At 38.9% G+C, this 18,666-nt stretch overlaps 1 protein-coding gene across 1 annotated transcript in view; it reads left to right on the top strand.

The window, feature by feature from the left end:
- SLC38A6 (solute carrier family 38 member 6) overlaps positions 1-18,287 on the top strand; it is a 38,118-nt gene extending 19,831 nt beyond the window's left edge. Inside the window, exons 7-17 of the mRNA XM_066551964.1 lie at positions 2,268-2,350; positions 2,821-2,879; positions 7,454-7,519; positions 7,719-7,772; positions 9,297-9,376; positions 10,038-10,138; positions 12,097-12,221; positions 13,096-13,240; positions 13,356-13,450; positions 14,527-14,847; positions 17,533-18,287. Of these exons, the coding sequence (XP_066408061.1) occupies positions 2,268-2,350; positions 2,821-2,879; positions 7,454-7,519; positions 7,719-7,772; positions 9,297-9,376; positions 10,038-10,138; positions 12,097-12,221; positions 13,096-13,240; positions 13,356-13,450; positions 14,527-14,607 (889 nt within the window). The 3' untranslated portion in view covers positions 14,608-14,847; positions 17,533-18,287. The remainder of the gene's footprint in view (positions 1-2,267; positions 2,351-2,820; positions 2,880-7,453; positions 7,520-7,718; positions 7,773-9,296; positions 9,377-10,037; positions 10,139-12,096; positions 12,222-13,095; positions 13,241-13,355; positions 13,451-14,526; positions 14,848-17,532) is intronic.
- The last annotated feature ends 379 nt before the right edge of the window (positions 18,288-18,666 follow it).

The following is an 18,666-nucleotide window of genomic DNA, read 5'->3' as shown; positions in this document are numbered from 1 at the left end:
CTGTGAAAGTATTTTATATGCATAAACCCTCCTGAGCTGTACATTTGGGAAAGCCATTTAAAGAATGATCTGTGCATTAAATTGTTTTTATAGGTAGAGGTTAGCAGGTGTGCATGTGTTTGAGAGGCTCAGAGCCAGTCTAACACATCCTCATGTCTTTTCAAAAAACAAAACCATACAGTATGAACACTTACTAACATTGATGAGTGGAGATGTTTCTGCCTGCATAACAAGAATTCCACATAGTTTTGATGACACGAACATAGTTTCAGATGAGGATTATGTTAAAAAGTTGTAATATGTGAGCCCTCTGTTAGCATTTAATGACCCTGTCAGAGGATGTGATTGATGCAATTAAGTTGTCTTGCTTGTGTGTTGTATAATTGATATGAACTGAGAGTAAGATCCTAATTTAGAACATGTGAATATCTTGTTCTGTTGAATTCAGGAATGAAATTAAAGCGATTTATAAATGTCTGCTTTTAGTTAAAATAAGGGGGAGGGAGGAGAAACATCTGCATGCCAAAGCTTTTTCAGCAGAGTCAAGGATTTATATTCTGTATTTCATATTTTGAATGCTTTTATCATGTAGGATTAAACTTACAGATTAGATTGATTTTAAAGGCACTATCAAAACATTTATTCTGCCTTTGGAAAATAAGTGTATTTTTACATCAGTACTTTGAGGAGAAAATGGACACATTTGCCAATAACCAGCCCACTATAAACTTTTTTGAGCTCTTTTTGGTCTTTTTAAGTATAAGAATTGGTATTCCAGAATGAAGCAGTATAGAAAATTACTTTTTCTCCTTCATTTCCTCACTGCTGTTTTCCTCTCTGTTCCCCCCCCACAATGGTTCTTCATTTACCATAAAGTAACCAAAATAATTTTCTGTCTGTTCTGCTGAGCTTGTGGACCTCAGTGGCAGCTGTGGGTTTGGAATCAGGAGATTTCAGCTGAGGTCCCACATTTCCACATAGTGCATAATCCTAATGTTCTCTGCCATGATGCTGATCCTCCTCATCTGAGCATCCACCAGACTGGAAAGAAAGAAAATGTTTAAAAATATATGAATGGTAAATCATAACATGAAGAATAAATGCTACAGCAAGAAGCTGATTTTGGCAAAGTTGCTTCTTCACTGTAGCAGTAGCAGACAGAGCTAATAATACACTTTTTGAAGAATGATGTGTTTTGACTCATTTTTAATACAGACATTGTCAGCTAATGATTGCTTTGGGTTTGATACAGTGAACATGCTGTCAAACTTGAAATTTCTCTGTTCATTTACATTACATCTTCTTTCCAAACAAGTGACTCAAGTGGCTGTCCATGCTGTACAGCAGTAGTTAATATACCTGTATGATAATTCTTTTTTAACACAGGTGTTATGGTACTTCCCTCATGATAATTTGAGGTGCTGCCTGTTTATTAGGTGCTAACCATATCCTGGACTAAATAAACTGGAAGGTCAAAAGTCAAGGTGTTTATAGGTGGTAAAGTTGGAGGCTGATGTGCAAGATGTTTATCAGTACAGGATATGGTTATTGCCAAGTGAGGGCAGGGAACCTCAAAATGTTTCTGTTACTTAACAACTTACCCATCTGTGCTTTCCTCACTTCAGAGATAGGATTTTGATGCTTCAAATAGATTTTAAATGTGTGAGGACTTAATGTGCCTCTACAATGCTTTTTTAATATGTGTGGTTTTATGTATAAACATTCTACCAGATTTCATCAGCATAATTTTTATCCCTTCTGTCCTTTACATCTTTCATGGATGTATGCAAGGAAGGGAAGCTCAGCAGTGAGTGGGAATTGATGTTGCTGTTTCTTCAGGTGTGTGAATGTGCAGCTCATTGTAACCCAGCTTTAGACACACACTGTGCTGTGTAAATACTTCTGCTGGACATCTGTAGAGTATGAAATACTCTTCCCTCTGACCATTGCTGTGAATCAAGGCAGGGATTTGCATTTTGTGCTAATGAGAATTATTAATTGGCACACATCAGCCCCCTGATCCATGCAGACACTTGCCTGTGGAACATTGCTTGCAGGGCTGCTTTCTTACAGAATGAAGATTATCTGGGAGCTCTGTTTTATATCAGTGTTGAAACTAGGAGTACAAATTCATGTAAATAGCATGTGAGACAGGAAATTCTTTTTTCTTGTCCTAGTGGTTGCTTTGTCTAAGAGCACAGTTCTAAGTTAAACATATTTTTAGGACTCTTGAGCTTTGCATCAAACCTAAATCAATTTTCCAACAGGTCTTGGTACCTCGATGGGAGACTGCTGCTGCTGCTTACCTCAGTCTGCATTATTTTTCCTCTTGCCCTTCTTCCTAAAATTGGTGAGTAATTAAAGGAGAGAAGAGAATATTATTCTACTTTAGTAGCAATTACAGTTGAAGACTTTAAAACCTTAATGGGTTATTTATTTATTTAAACTGGCAGGGGGCTGCTGGTGGTGGTGATTACTTAAGTTGTTGTAGTGTGTTCTGCCTTCCAGCCCTGCCTAGTTAACCTATTACTTGGGTTGCAGTAGTATTTTGTCTGCAATACTAAAATAAAATCTTTACAGCAGAACATTAAAGAGCTGCATTTACTTACAGCATGCCATTAGTGGTGAGCCAGTTCTAATTCTGCCCTACAAAACTACATAAATGATCTGTGACAGGCAGTTGGAATGTTGTTATTCTGAGTCCTAAGCCCCAGATACCAAGCACTGTAATAGAAAACATGCCTAAAATGTAAAGCTTTAGCTGTACATTAGGATCACTTTCCTTATAAATTCTCTTTTATTTTTACTGTTATTTTACAGGCTTTCTTGGCTACACAAGTAGTTTATCATTTTTCTTTACGGTGTACTTTACTCTTGTGGTAAGTTAATCTCTGCACAGCTTCTTTTTTTTTCCCCTTATTGTTTGAATGTTTTCATAAGCCTGTTTTGAAATTAATTGTCTTCCCCTCCCCCTTAATTTTTTATGTGAAATTTAGAATTTTCTTCAGGTTCAGTATGTGCTTGCTTGGACAGATTACATTTGTTTTGCTGAGGCTGGGAAATGTGTATGAACTTCCAAGCATGTGAAAAGAGTTAAAATAATTATATTTTGGGCTGGTAAATATAACAATTCTTTTTTTTTTTTTTTTCTTTTTGCTGATGGTGCAGCAAAGGGAGCTGGCACATACATTTTTGTTTCCCTACTAGCAGAGGAATGGAATTCTGTTTTCTTAACTTCTAACTATTACTTACTGCAACTAGTACAGCAGAAAATTTAATATACTCCAAAATAAATTAAATTTACATGTATAATGGAGTGACAGAGTTCAGAAAAAGGCAAAGAAAACTAGAACTTCATTAAGGCAGTTTACAAGATTCATTAATACGTCAATGACCTTATTCTCCTCTCCAGCTGAAAGGAAAAGTTCTTTTCTCTGAGCCATATGGGGGTTTTTGACCCTGATGTTCACCCTCTCAAGGCCCCTGTGAGGTAGATGTTTCCAAATATCAAAAGTGAGACCTGCTAGGCAGATCTAAGAGAGAAAATGTGCCTTTAAGTTGCATTTTTTTTTCTTTTTAAAGGGAAAAAGTGTGTTAATGCACATGTGTAATATGTGGTACAACTGAGCAACTCTCACTCTGTCATCTATTTCATATATTTGAATCTTATTTGGGAGCCTGGCAAAAATGTTCCCCCTCTGCCCTGTCATTCTGGCTTGCATTGACTTGCATTTAATACCTGTTTTACAAAGGGATAAACAGAGTTGAAGGCAAGTTGAACAAACATGCCATCCAAGAGACCAAGGCAATCCATTAGGAACTGAACCATGTGATAAAACCAAACTTCAGAGCTGTCAAAACATCTCCCTAGGGTATCCCTGGAGAGCTGCAGTGTTTGTAGGACCTTGGGAAGTATTCTTCCTAAGCTGAATATTGAGAAGCAGCCACAGCCTCTCCAGAGTTAATGGAAATTCATTTGTAATATTTATAAATTACCTTAACTTTTGACCTCTCTCCTAAAATTTATCTTTAAAAGAAAAAAAAAAAAAAGGAAAAAAAAGTAAGAAAAAGCACTAAGTATAATGCTGACAGAGGCCTTTGGTTTGAAGCAAGTTGCAAGGGTTTTAAAACCAGTTCAGCTCCTGGATTTCAAAGGGAATGTCTATGGATCTCTGAGGAGAGTTGTTGTAACGGGTGGATGCATTTTAAAACAACTTCAGTCCCTGGAAAAGCAAATGTGTAAGCAAGAATTGTGTGCAGCCATGCCAGGCTGGGATGAGTTAAACTAGATTTTAGTTTGTGATTCTCTATCAAGAAAGTGGGTACAAAGTGCTAAGGGAGGAGTACAGACTGCTGGATTTTTAATGAAATGTTAATGTTTGTGTGCTTACTCCTTCTTGTTAAATGGCAAAGCAGCAGCCACAGTAAATCTAGCTGAGGTCAAAATTTTTAAAGCCATTATGGATATTTCCAGAAAACCAATACTCCTGACAGAATATTCCCTGTGACTTGCTCAGGCCCTGAAAGTAAAGGCATTAAATGTGGTTTAGTTTTCATATCTAATTGCTTTGAAGTGGGTGATATGTGCTGTTGAAATGGTGTTTTAGTTTGCACACTGTTAATTTCTGTGTGGCAGATATGTTTTAATTTGTTCCAGAAGAGAACTGTGTTAGTCATATGGAAGTGATAGAATTATATTTTGCATATACAGTAATTCTGTGCCTTTTCAAGTGCACACCATCTGTTCAGCTTTTTGCCAGCAAGTCACAATTTTACTGCAGCCTGCAGAAAAGAGACATCCTGGTCAGTCTGGTCGGGGAGTGCTCTGAGCAAAGGGCTGGACACTCCTTTGTTCTGGGGCTCAAATGTCCTCTCTGTGCCTCAGTATCTCTTCCTTTAAAGCCAAAAAACTGCTTCTGGGCTTTACTTGCAAAAATATTGCAGACACTGAGATGAGCTGATCTAGGAGAAAAACAAGTATGTGTAACTATTAATTCAAAGCCAGATTCTGTGAGATCCTGAGCACTTTTGCTGCTCAGTTGTTGAATACTTCCATGACTCGAATCCTCAGGGAAAAAAAAATTGTGATTGTTAAATTTTTTTTTGGTTTTGCCTCCCCTCTTGCTGTGTATATTGGTGAAGTGTAAGACTTGTATTTTTGTGTGTGTGTGGAGACAGCATTATTGGTAGCTTGTTTAGCAAAGGTGTTAGTGATTGCTGATGGTGTTTGTCTAAATCTCTTGTTTGTGTTCCCAGAACAAAACATGTTGCAGATTGGGAACCTGCCACATGCAATGAGTGATGTTATGCACAGACAACCCCTTTGCCCAGTGCTGTCAGTACTGCTGGAATAAAGGGATTCCTGTTTTCACTCTGCAGGATACAAGAAATCACTAAGGATATTAGAACACTTTGAGCCTCTAATTTTATTCTTTAGCAATGTGTCTGGTGTGGGCTTAAAATACCCTTTTTCCACTAGAATCTCTCTTGATTTTTAAGGTTTTTTCACTTAAAACCAAACATTTTTTATACTCAAAAGAATGTTTATATGAAATAGGCTTAAAGCTCTAGAGGAAGGTTGTGGTGCCTGCATGACTGCTCAGCTAACTGGGCTGTGCTGCCAGCTTAAAAATCCTTTCCTCTTGAGGAAACTCATTAGACTACAATTGGAAACCCAAATACATTTAAATAATTAAGCAAGTGGGCAAAAATAAAAAAAGATTTTTTTAAATGCACCTAGTACATTTTATTTTGTCTTCTTTTATTTCCACTTCAGTCTGGTCTTAATCTGTATTACATTTATTTTAGAGAAATGCTCCTCCAGCCTTTTAGGTTTGGCTTGTCTGGTCCTCCCTCTGCAATGTTTATATATATCTTTGCTCTTTAGCTTGCAGGAAGTCTTCCCCTCACCACTGCCAGGCACATTTTCCTTTCCCCAAACCTTGCCCTTCAGCTCCATGCCCCTTCCCAGTGCCTGTTCCAGCTTTAGACTGGAGTGGGGGAGTTCCCACAAAGCTTGACTGCTTTGGAGCCTTCAAAGCCTTCCCCTCTTTGGGTGCCTTTAAATACAACCCAGGCTCAAGTTATATTTTAGTGTTTGGCCTTTGCAGGCTGCTGTTGAGCAGGCTCCCACCTAGCTCCATACCTCAACTGAGTTGTTCTTGTGCAGTTTAAAAAGTGTTCCTGTCACAGTGCACTCAGCCTGCTGTGTACCCACAGTTTGCTTTCCCCACATTTTGGCCAGAGGTAACATTTGTTTGCCTCCCCTGGCACTGGTGACAAGAGGGAGCATCTGATCCTCTGGGAAACACCACTTGGCAGCATGCAGGACACAGTTCCCTGAGCCAGAGGAGTTCCCTTGCATGTCATTCTTCTTGTGAATCTGACTCTTTAATTAAGTTTTTAATTATTTGCTCTAGGCTTCAAAAGAATTATAACCTCTCCAGCCAGGCATCTACAATAGGAAATTAATTAGGGTGAGGAGAGCAATGCAACTATCATTTTAAACTGGGCTCCTGAAAAAGGAGGTAACATTTCTTAATTTCCCTTTGATTATCAGCCCTGTTACTTGGCAGTCCCTAAACCAGCAGGGTGTAGCTGAAGGCCCAATGACATTCTGGGACAATAATTGCATTTATTGTTTTTTCCTTTGCTTTCTAGTCCAAACCATATGTTTCTGCCTTTCAAGATGAGCCCTAGGCTCTGCTCTATCTCTCTTGAGGGCTCGTGTGCTGTGGGTGCAGGCTGGGCTCTAACACAGCAGCAATCCTGCCTGGGAGGCCCTTGCTGTGCAGCCCAGGGAGCAGGGCTGGGAGTCTGCTTGGATTCCAGCTCGTGGCAGAGCCATTGCAGGGCCCTGTAGCATTCACATGATTTTTGAACAGAGAGAAGCTGTGAGACAAGCAGAGAAGAAGGAAAACACAAAGCTTGCTGTGCTTGTGTTATGTTAAAGTAGAATGTAATATAGAGATAGTTTACCCAAAGTGAAGATGTTTTGTTCCCTTGGCCTATCAGGGCCAAGAAATGTGTGTGTGTGTGTGTGTCAGACTGTCACAAGAGAATGAGAGATGAGTGCAGTGTGAGCAGTTGTAAGCAAGAGTAAGTGCACAGCAAATTCAGTTTAAATACAATGTACATAAAATAGGATAAAATAGCCTTCTGATGATAAAGTCAAATGCATCATTCTCTGTGCCCTTTGATTTACAATAGTGCCCCAGCTCCCTGGCCATGAGGCTGCCAGCTGTGCAGGGTGAGCAGCTGCATGGAGTGGCACTGACAGGCTTTTCTGGCCAGTCTCCTTCTGGTGGCCTGGCTGCCAGGCAGGCCTGGTGATTTACTGGGGGTGGAGCTCCCTGCTGGGTGTTCCAGCAGGCTGATACTTCTGCTATGTGTATCCAAATTGAAAACTGATTTTTAGGATATCATTCATGCATGAAATATGCTGTCTCTGCAGGTTGTGATTAAAAAATGGTCCATTCCTTGTCCTCTCCCTCTGAGCAGTGCCATAGAGACTTTACAGGTAAAGTGCATGTTGGTTTGAAGTTCTAATTTTATTAGTAAACTGTAATGCTTTTTTTACATTAACACTTTCAGAATAGCTTGCAATTTAAATTCCTTCTTTTATTAATCATCACAGAATCTGAAAAGTTTCATGTCTGTGGTTTGGGCTTATTCTTTCATTATGCCTTTTTTTTTTTTTTTGCATTTATGTTTTACAGGTTTCAAATTCTACTGGGGATTGTAAAGCAAAGCTCTTTCATCTTTCAAAAGAGGTAATCTCTATTAACAATACACAAACTTAAAGGGGGGTGGTGGTATTTAAAAAAATTGGGGTTTAAACCTTACCCAGGGTAAGCTGTCCATGTGTAAAACTTGTTATGGGCTGCTGAAATATTTTCTGTACCTGCTGCCAAGTGCTATCCAGTCTCACTTTTTTTTTTTTTGTATGAAGGCTGATTGTCCAAGTTAGCATTTATGAAAATATTTTGGAAATATGACCAAAGAAGAAAGTATAACAGCTGAAGCGGTGGTCAGCCTCATCATGCAATCAGATCAAGCCCTCAGCTGAAAGTTGGTGCTGCTTGGCTGTGTGCTCTTAGTTCCTGGCAGGGTAGAGCAGCTTTCCTGAAATCAACCTTAGTTTTTTCTCACCTGAAGCTGATCCTTCAGGCCTGATGCAATCTTGTGCATCTCATTGGGTGCCAGCTCTGGTATTTGTTAATTAACATGGCATTTAAATCATGTAACCACCCATCAAGGCTTGCAGGAGAGGAGGTGTCATGTAGAGCCCTGGTCTCTGGGGGGTGAAGAGGAAGGGAAAAAGGGAAAAATCTGGGATAGCCCTGTAGTGAGATCTAGGAGGGATGTGGCTGCATCTCTCTGAAAAAACAAAAGTCCACCCTACCCTCCCAAGAAAAAGGAAAGGAAAAAAAAAACAAACTTGGGCAATGCAAACATCAGACAAATGTTGTCTGTAGATCAAAGAAGAAATGGTGCTTTGACCAGAAACATCTAATGTGAGATTCTGGCCTTTTTTGCTTTGAAGAATCTTGGGACTCATCTCTCCTTCTTTTTTAAAATTAGCTTTATCAATAGAAAGTGGCATATCTTAACCAGCATGGGCCTGATTATTTCAGCACAAAAGTGTTTGTTACAGCTTATTCTGCTTGGCAATTGCAGTAAGCTGTACTAGATGATTCATCTCTTTTATTACAAATTTTTGGAATAAGACACCACTAATTGTGTAGTTGCATCTTTAATTACATAACTGTCTTAAAACTTCAGATGCCAAAGCATGTTATATTTCCTGTTAATATTTTCTGTTATATTTTATGTTTTATCCAAATTTTTCTGAAGGAGTAATCAAATAGTGAGGTCAGGGTGAAGGAATCAGTAATTTGACAGTTAGCCATGGATATTAGAATTTGGAAAAATTCTTAGAGAATTTCACAAGTGATACACTGGCTCTGGGACACATCCTGCCCTTTCTACATAAGTACTTGGCTTCAGTATAGTCAAAAAAGAAAATCTTCCAGTTTTGGCTTATAGGCAGCATGACTTCTCCTGATGATGAAACTGAGCTCTGTCCACTTGAACTGACATGACTTGAAAAGGTTGAATTTTTGTGGACTGATTAGAGACACCATTTGTATCTTGTGGAGATTTATCTCAGAGCATTCATCTGGAGATATTTCCACTGACTTCCAACACTTGAACTGAATTCTGAGTTCATACAGATATTTTTCCAGCCAGCAGTAACAGCAAACAACTTACAAGATGTTTTCTTTCTCTTTCAGAGTGCTTATGCAATACCAACTATGGCCTTCTCTTTTCTGTGCCATACCTCAGTCTTGCCAATCTATTGTGAGCTCCAAAGGTAATGTATGAACAGATGCAATATTAAAATAGAATGATAACATTTTTTTAGTACTTTCCCTGAGTATTTTTTATTTTTAGGTCAGTGCAGAATTCACTGCAGAATAAGGAGCTTTCATGGTTTCAGGAAGTGTACAGTTTTAGTCTGTCCTGGCTTTTTCTCTCTTAGAGGAATGAAAAGTAGCAAATGTGGTTCCATCATCAGTGTCAGGATATTGTCCTGCCCTGAACAATCAGGAGAAAAAAAGGTCATTTGCTGAGGTACTTTAATAGTCAACTTTTCTGGCTGTAACTGAATCTGCATTTGGCCATATCTGATCCAGTGATGGTTTTTACACAGATTCTGTTCCTGGCTCTGAACAGGTGCCAGCCTGGTAAATCCCAATTTTCATTTAAAAGAGACACTGGGAAGTCTAAATTCCAGACAAGATGGGGACAGTGTTAATTGTCTGCTTGAAAAGTGCCCTTTTAATTACCAGACTAAAAATACTTTAAAATCCCCTAAATATCAGTGACAGCACAGAGTTCAGCAAATCCTCAGTGGCCTTAAATTAGGCCAAAACTTCCTTATGAAATGCAAGGTACTGTATAGATTGTGCTGTGTTTAATCATCCCAAATACTGATAAAACAACACTGATTTCCTTTTCTTTCTCCATTTTAGTCCGTCCAAAAGGAGAATGCAGAATGTAACTGTCACAGGAATTGGGCTGAGTTTCCTAATTTACTTCATATCTGCTCTCTTTGGGTACCTGACATTTTATGGTAAGTGTATTCTTCAGGTATTCCTTAGAACAAAAGTTAATGATAAAAGATAAATGTCTTCTGCCTGGAATGCTTCAGGCATTAGTACACCTGAACCCTCAGATTTTAAACATTCAAAAGGATAGGCTTTGAGCTGGGTTTTCCAGCACATGGAAAACTTCTGGTTCCTATGCCAGAAATGTGTTTGTTTGATACATTAACTGAACCAAGAAGAGCACATTTCTTAGAAATGTTGTTGATATTTGATGAAGTAACTGTACCTTTTTATTATCAATCAGAAGAGTGGGTGGGGTATCACACTTGCTCTACCAAATTCTACACAAATTTTCATTTGCTGTAGAGTTTAGGTGACAGTGTGCTGCAGTACCAATTTAATTACATTTGGATTTCTAAATACTTCTGGGTACAGATTTTCAGTAGAGTTTAAACATAGATTATTTTTTCTGTCTGGCATTCTTATACTTCAGAAAGATTTCAGACCCCTTATCTACACAGTGGCTTTTTTTAAAGGTCCATCACAGGCCTGGCAGAAGTAGGTGAGGGTCTATTTCATACAGCAGTGATAACACAACTGGTTTGTTGAATTTCCTCTACTTGCTGATTCTGTTGTAGTTTCAGACCAATGCTGTCACATGAATGCATAACAGTCATCCATGAGGATCCTTCTGATGTCTTCTGAAAACTCTTATTCACATGCTAATCTTCAATGATTGGAATGGATAAAAATTCTTACAGGAGACTGTAAGGCAGTAAATGAAAGTTCTGATGAGGATTTCCTCTCCTTTCAAGTGTTTCATAATTCTTGATCCTAGGGATCAGATGGTGTCTGACAAAGCACCAAGAATATTGGCTTTCAGCATCTAATAATTCCAGATTTTTAGGAACTTCTGTGTCTTTTACCCCTAAGTATAAGCATGTCTGAAAATATTCCCTAGATATCCAGAAACCTTAGAAAAGTTCTCTGGGGAGTCTTGAAGGCCCTGATGGCCTATTGGCCACTGCTGCTCTTTGCTGGCTGTCTCCATGAAGTTTGCTGGAGAATATAAATTTAAGTGCCACTCAGAAAGGTTCAGTAGGCAGTGCAGGGCATCTGTCCAGATGAAAATCTTAACAAGAAGGGGAAAAAAAAGAGGGAAAAAAATAGTCCTGGAAGCCATCCCAGTTCCTGTTACCTTTACTGCCATGATTTCTTTGGGACCAGATCCTGCCTTCACCTCTCAGTCTGTTTCAGTGGGAATGCTTTGGGTTTTCTGCAGACTTGATTTCCTGAAGTAACTTTAAGACTCAGGAGCCTGAAATGCTGGAATCAAGAATGGATGTCTGTAAGAGACTTGTTGTTTGTTTGGTTTGGTTTTTTCCCCTTGCAAGCTTCTTTTCACTTTTTGGTTGTCTTGTTTAATTAACTTACTTCTTTAAACAGAGAAAGTCTGTTCCCTGTTCCTAAAACACCAGTCTGAGAAAATGTAAAACATTTTATTTTAAATTGGAAACAAAAGAACAGTTCCCTCTTTGAAATGAGGAATGTTTCATCTCTCTGTGGTTCAGATGGTTTCTTCTGTTTTCTGTGAATTTGAAACTTCACAGGGTGACCAGACTTTGAAAATTTCAGTCTATTCTGAAGTCCAAAAAAGCAGAGTTAGGATTTAAAAAAAAAAAAAAAAAATCAGGGTAGCAGACTACTCTCAGTGCTCTGACTTTTGCTGTTTAAATTTCCTCTTTTTTTTTAATGCTGTCTCCTTCACATTTGTTGTCTTTTCTTTAGGTATCTTTGGCTTCAGCAGAGGCTCTGCCTGGCATTGCCTCCTGAAATTTTTAATTTCCCGGAAGATTTTGCCTCCTAGTGTATCAGTAATGCCAGTCTATCTGCATCCCTCAAGCAGATGGATCCATTGGAATGTCACCCTAATTACCTTAGCTTTCCAGTGATTACCAAAGCAATTAATTTGTTTTGTTTTCAGACAAGGTGGACTCTGAGCTGCTGCAAGGTTACTCCAGGTACCTGCCCCACGATACCATCGTCATGACTGTGAGAGCAGCCATTCTGTTTGCTGTGCTCCTGACAGTCCCTCTGATCCATTTCCCAGTGAGTATTCCTGAGAGCTCTGGAGCTGGCACTGAGCACTGGTCACTAATGTTTTGCAGACTGCAATTCTTGAGTCACATCTAGTCTTGTGTATCTTATTCACTTGTCAAGTAATTGATCAAAGACCACATATTTGCATATGTTCCATGAGAGCTCCAAAATAACAACTAACCACTAAGCTAATTTGTGCTCTTGAGACAGATTTCAGATTAAAACTAGCCCACAGCATTGTTTTTAATTTAGAGAATTCAGAACTTCTAAAGTTTATTTAGTTTGATTTTTTTTTCCCTCTTAAATTGAGTTTTGCTGACTTGGTTTTTCCTTTCTACATGCACGCACCCACACACAAACACACTTGTACTTGAAACTCAATTTGACTGTAAATTAAAAACACATATAGACCTATTTCACCAAAAAACCCCCCTAGTTTAGCTTATCAATACTGTGGTAGAATTGAAAATTCATTCTTTTAGGACCAAAACAAGTTTTGCAGGCAAAACTCTGTGTATGGAAGCACTGTATAGATTATGTATCAGTTGACAACATGCTGACATTTGCTACCAGGCATTTTCAAAGAAACAAAGACCATCCCCCAGGCCTTCTTTTGTCCCTGCAAAAAAGGGAGGGACCAGTCATTTCTTAAGACTAATGACCATGTGATAAATCTTGCTTTAATACAGTAATAAATCACATTCTACACTACAGAGAGATAAAGCATTAAACTGTTACTAATCTTCTGGCATTTTGATTTTTAAAATGTTCTTTCACATCTGGAATGATGCAATTCTTAAAGTTATGAAATTGAGGTAAGATCAAAAAATGTGTGTGCATATTTATGTATTTACCCACACAATGTTTGTCTTTTATTGTCTAGGCAAGGAAAGCTGTGTTGATGGTATTTTTCTCTCATCTTCCTGGGTCCTGGATTTGCCATATCCTTGTCACCTTAACACTGAATGCAGTTGTTGTTCTGTTTGCAATGTATGTGCCAGACATAAAAAATGTATTTGGAGTAGTTGGTAAGTTCTTGTGGTGGTTGGATTTCTTGGGTTTTAACTTCGAGAAATTCAGTATATGATTCTGCAATGTACTTCAGTTTTCTATAAACAAAATCTTACTTTCTGTTTATTAAAGGTTCAACCACATCAACATGTTTGCTTTTTGTATATCCTGGACTATTTTATCTTAAACTTAACAGAGAGGACTTTATATCACCACAGAAACTTGGGGTATGTTTTCTGTTTTCTCATCTGCACTAATAATATTTAAACAGGCTCATTTTAAATGCATTTTAATACACAGTGGAGCACACAATCCGAGGGGCAAAGCTCTTGTTTTCATTGCAGCTCACAAAATCTCTTCGTATTTTATTTCATCCTTCCTGGTAGCTCTGGTCTGTCTGAAACTCCTTCTTCAGCAGAGTTTTTTGGCAAGCAGTGTGTCCATGTACTGGGCAATTGGTCTGATATGTGCTTTTCCCTATAGTTTTCAGATGTTGACTTTTAATCCAGCTTCTGCTCAGTTTTTACCTGTTACTCTGTTGTCTGAGCAGTTGGGACAAAGCTAAATTGCATTTAAGTGGGACGGTTTTTGTTCTTGTTTTCTATAAAAGACTTTGCAAAAACATCTCTTTTTTTTTTGGTTCTCTTCCTTTTTGTTTGGTTTTTTTCTCTCCTCTTTGTGGTTTCTCTTTTGTTGTAGTAGGTTAAGTTCTGGGCTGGAATTTGTGCAGGAGCCTGCTTTTTGCACTGTAACTGTCTGTCTTCATTTAACCACTGCTCAGCAGAGTGGCCAAAATGCTGACAAAATGTTTATACATAGTTTTTCTGCCATTCTTATGATTCATGGAGCTGGTCTTGTATTGACAAAACAGGGAATCTGAAAGAAAATCTAATAATGATGCCCTCTGACCATCTAAAGTCATGACTAGTTCCAGCAGATTTGGGAACCTGTTATAAATCAGCAAGCTGCAGTCTCTTGAACTGTGGTTTTATCATCATCTGGCTCGTCAAAAATGTAAAAAATCCATTGTCATTTTAATTGTATTTTGAGTAAAATAGGAATCAGTTTCTCCATTTCTTTAGAGTTGTAAAGGGCAAATTATTTTTTGTGCAGCTGGATAGTGTGACTGCTCCAGGAGTTCCCAGGGAAACTATGCCAGGCTTGGTTTAGTTTCCCACTAAGCAGATTCTTTGTGTTTGAAGACTGAATAATTTGAAACATTACAGATTATTTTAAAAGACACTATTTGTACCTGTTCTTGTGGACTTTCATGGCATTAATTTTTGCTTTTCTTTCTTCACAGGCATGTGCCTTGGTTATTTTTGGCATTTGTGTTGGCCTTCTCAGTTTGGTTCTAATCATTTTCAATTGGGTTGATCAATAAGAGCTATTGACCCTGTCTGAACTGAGCTCCAGGAGGACAGCAAGGAGCAGAGAGATGCCAACACTGCTGCAGTGAGTGCTGCACATCCCAAAGGAACACTGACCAAAGCTGCCAAGGAAGAAGTAATGCTCTTTTCACCTCCATTACTGATGGTCCTTCTTTAATCTTCAGTCACTCTTCAGTTACTGGACAATGCATCTTTGCCTAAAATATGAGTTTTTGATGAGGTAGTAAGGACAGGTAAAAAGGTCTTGAAAATTTCTGCAATGCAAAAATGGTTTAGGGCACATGGTGAACAAAACAGACACTTGAAATAACTTGTCCTTTCAAAACAAGGTGAACAGACATTACATCAGCCTTTTTGTGCAGAATGTGATTTGTGCACATAGGATAGTGCACATTGTCCTAATCCTTGAAAGATTCCTGTTGCTTGACTAATATCCAAAATTTCAGCCAGTTCACATTAAGAACTTGCTGATTCCAAGTGTTTACCCTAATTTATCCTGAGATGGATCCAGAGACCAACTGCCTTAGCTCAGTTTAATGGGCATGTCATGATAATATTTGTTAATTGTTTTTTAAAATACAGTTTTTCTCTGTCAGCACACTTGAATCATCCTGATGAATTTTTAAATTAGCAGATTCTGCCCATCAAGCATAATAGCTTTTAGTAGCATTTCATTTTGGTGTTTTCATTTTGCAGTTAATAATAGACATTTTTCAATTAATATCTACTTTTGAATGGTACTCAAAGTACCTCAGTATTCCTCCAAGTGAAAGACTCTCCTCTTTTTCTCTCTTATACCCATTTTTACAAATCTTTCAGGTTTGAACTAAAGTGTTTCTATATTTTATGTTCTTTGGTGTTTCAGAGAAGATTTGGGCTTAAAAGATCACAATCTGCCTCTGTTTGGGAAAGGGAAAGTTTACTTTTATGGAACCCTAATTTTACCTCAGATGTCTGTGAACTTCCATGTAGTCTTTTATAATTCCTTATTTTATTTTTTAGCCCCCTGAATATGAATGTAATTTCCAACACCAGCTGGGCTTTGTTGGAGATGATATTGGGTACCCACAAGAAAAGTTCCTCATTTTAGTAGATTGAAAGCAGTGCCTGAGACCATGGGCAGGTTTTTAGCATTTCCTTCTCTCAGGTGGGATCTGATGGCCCTAAAGTGGCCTTATCTCCTCAGAGGTTTCATGCCCTAAGGAATCAAAAGCTGATAGATCCTGTCCTGTCTAAAGGGGAGGAACAGCAAATAGCAGAGCTGGAGTCACCTTCTCTAGTCCTTATTTTTCCTGCCAGCAGATCACTTGGCTCTCTCAGGGTGCAGGAGTTACTTTTCCATCATTTTTGATGGATGGCCTGAAGGCACCCAGGTGGTGCAGGTTAGTGCTGCTTCAGAAATCCTTTTTGCTTGGAGGTATCCTTCTCCCTAGTAGTTTAATATAAAAATAAATACATGTGAGCTAACTCAGAGATTTTGGTAGGATCCCAAAGAAAAAGATCCCTGCAAAGGACTGCAGTTCTTTTTCTAACAAAGTTTCTAGCAGAGGTTTCTTGAGTCCAGGTGAAGCCTGTAATAGTTTGGCAGTACCAGAAACAACAAATCCACACTTGGCCAGGAGTTCCCAGCTCCCCCTGTGGCACTGGCAGTGGCTCCTGCCACATGTTTACCCAGCAGACAACCAAGGTGACCACAAGATATGACATTATCTGTCTAAAAAGTGAATTTGCCTTTATTCTTCCAATTCAAACTCCTGCTAACCAGGTGCAGCTGCCTTCCTGCCTGTGGCTGCCCTTTGATGGCTGAGTCTCATGGGCTTTGTTGCACTGCAGGGATGCAGATGCTCATGGAATCTCTGGCACTGTTGTAGAAAACTAAATATATACCTTGTAAAAGTGTACTTTGAGTCAGCACTGACAGCTGTACATCAGGAAGTGATTTTCTGTCTGACTGAACCAAACCTTCCTTGGAAAACAGGAGACCTTACATTGATGAGAATGAACTCAGGGATTTTTGTCAGATACTAGAATTTAGGGAGTGTATTTATTAGAAATTTTATGGAAATAGTTTCTCATTTATTATCTGCTCTTGTAGCATACTGTTGAGTAGTACTGGTAGGTCATTACTGCAGTCACTTTTATTTTAAACTCTAGACAGTAATGCTTAAATCTGAATATTTAGATTATCTGTGAGGGCACAGAAAGTTGGCAAAGCTTTGCTGAGCTTTTGCTCTTCCCTCCTCTCCCTGAAAAAGCTGAGTCTCATGCACTGTACTGCTCTCTTGCCCTGGGGCAGTTTGGTTTGTGTGCATCCTCTTGAAAATATGACTGAGAAAATTCCTGAAATCCAGTGTTAATTTTACAGGGGATTCCTTAGTGCTGCAGAAATCACTACAGTATTGTTTTAATCCTTGGGTATTATCCTAACTAGCCTGGCTGCTGACTGACTGTCCTGAAAGGTAGACTTTGGAGTGATGAATTGCAGTGTGTGAAGTTGATGAGGATGAATGGAAGCAATTCACAGCTCTGCTGAGCTCTGTTAATACATTTTGGCTGCAGAAAGGAGAGCACAGGGGTTTACAGAATGCCTGATACCTTTCATCTGAAAAAGAACTAGAAATGCTGCTACTTCTGAGTTTCTGAACTTAAAATATGGAGGAGCAGAAAAATAATTTCTGTTCCCAAATTTAGAAGATATGAGTGTTGTCCACAATGAAAAACCAGAGTAATTTATCCTTCTGACCTCCCACAGCTGTGCTGTGCATTGTGTCTCTCAAGGGTTTTTCTACAATTGTGCACTTCCATGAAGTTTTTGAGCAGAAGAGGCCTCCAGTGTGGAACTCTCAGTTCATTTAAATGCTGACAAATATTTTCTTCATTATTCTTGCATACAGATTTTTTTTCTTCCAAATTTCCAGATTTATGAATTTCAGTGATTCTACTTTATTGCCTGTCATCAGCATTTTCCAACCTTCTTCACTGAAGACTTGACAGGAATGAATGAAGGGACCCACACAGCATTTCTGAACTCACTTGGAAAGGTTCCTTTTCCCTGGTTGAGCAGGAAGAACAATGTGAGAGATGAAAATTAATTGGTTGCCTTTGATTTATTTTCTCTTTTTCTCCTATTTCCATTCCTTGTCCATTTGGAGGCTGCTCAAGTTTCAGCTGGACTGTGGTAAGCTGGGTGTGAAGAATGGTTTTTGTAACCAGCATGGCAGGAAGGAGGCTGCTAAACAGCAGAGCTCAAAACTAGGATTATTGTGGAACTCCTTAGTTAGATTTAATTTAACACTTCACCTGAAATTGTTGTTTTCCAGTTGATTTTGGTGTTGAAACCATTCATTGCAGCTGCTCTCCATACAAAGAAACCTTTGGACATGTTTACTCTTACTGCCAGTGGGAGAGAATTTTCAGTATTGTAAAAGTGCTGTGCAATTCCTGCAGTTTGTGGTGGTGGTCTTGGTATTTGTGTGCTTCAGTAGTGTTCATCCAGCCATGCTTCCTGTGGAAATGGAATTCCCAAAAGAAATTATTAATGATCTGGATGTAGAAATTGCCCTGTGTATTGTACAACAGATTTTCTGTTCTGAGTTCTCTTTGCCTCAGAGTCACTGTGGAACAGCCAGGGCATGTTCCAAAAAACGCGAAAAATAAAGAACAGTTTACACTCCACACAGCTGTGTGTGTGATCCCCGCTCTGTTTTGCAGGTGATGTTCTGCAGCACATCCTGAAATGTTCCCAACTGCCCCTCCCAGGCCAATCTGCTTCCAGGGATGGATTTTACTCTTTGGACTGTGCTCTCCAGAACACCAGGATGCAAAAAATGAGCAATGCAGTTACTGTCCTCCCAGGTACTGCTTCATGGACAGCAAACCTGCCTCTTCTGTGCTGATCTGGTCCCCCCTGTGAGCAGGAGCCAGCAGAATTTATTTCAGAGGCTGGTGTTCTTTAAGAACCAGGAGATTGGAAGTTAACAAATGTAACTAATCTCAGTGTCTCTTGGCTGGAAGTGAATGCATCTAACCCAAACTTACTGGTGGTTTAGCTA

Source organism: Molothrus aeneus, chromosome 6 (genome assembly GCF_037042795.1).
Source record: "Molothrus aeneus isolate 106 chromosome 6, BPBGC_Maene_1.0, whole genome shotgun sequence".
In the NCBI taxonomy this organism is placed as follows: domain Eukaryota; kingdom Metazoa; phylum Chordata; class Aves; order Passeriformes; family Icteridae; genus Molothrus; species Molothrus aeneus.
Note: the sequence above shows the minus strand (reverse complement) of the source record. Positions and strands in the feature narration are given on the sequence as shown.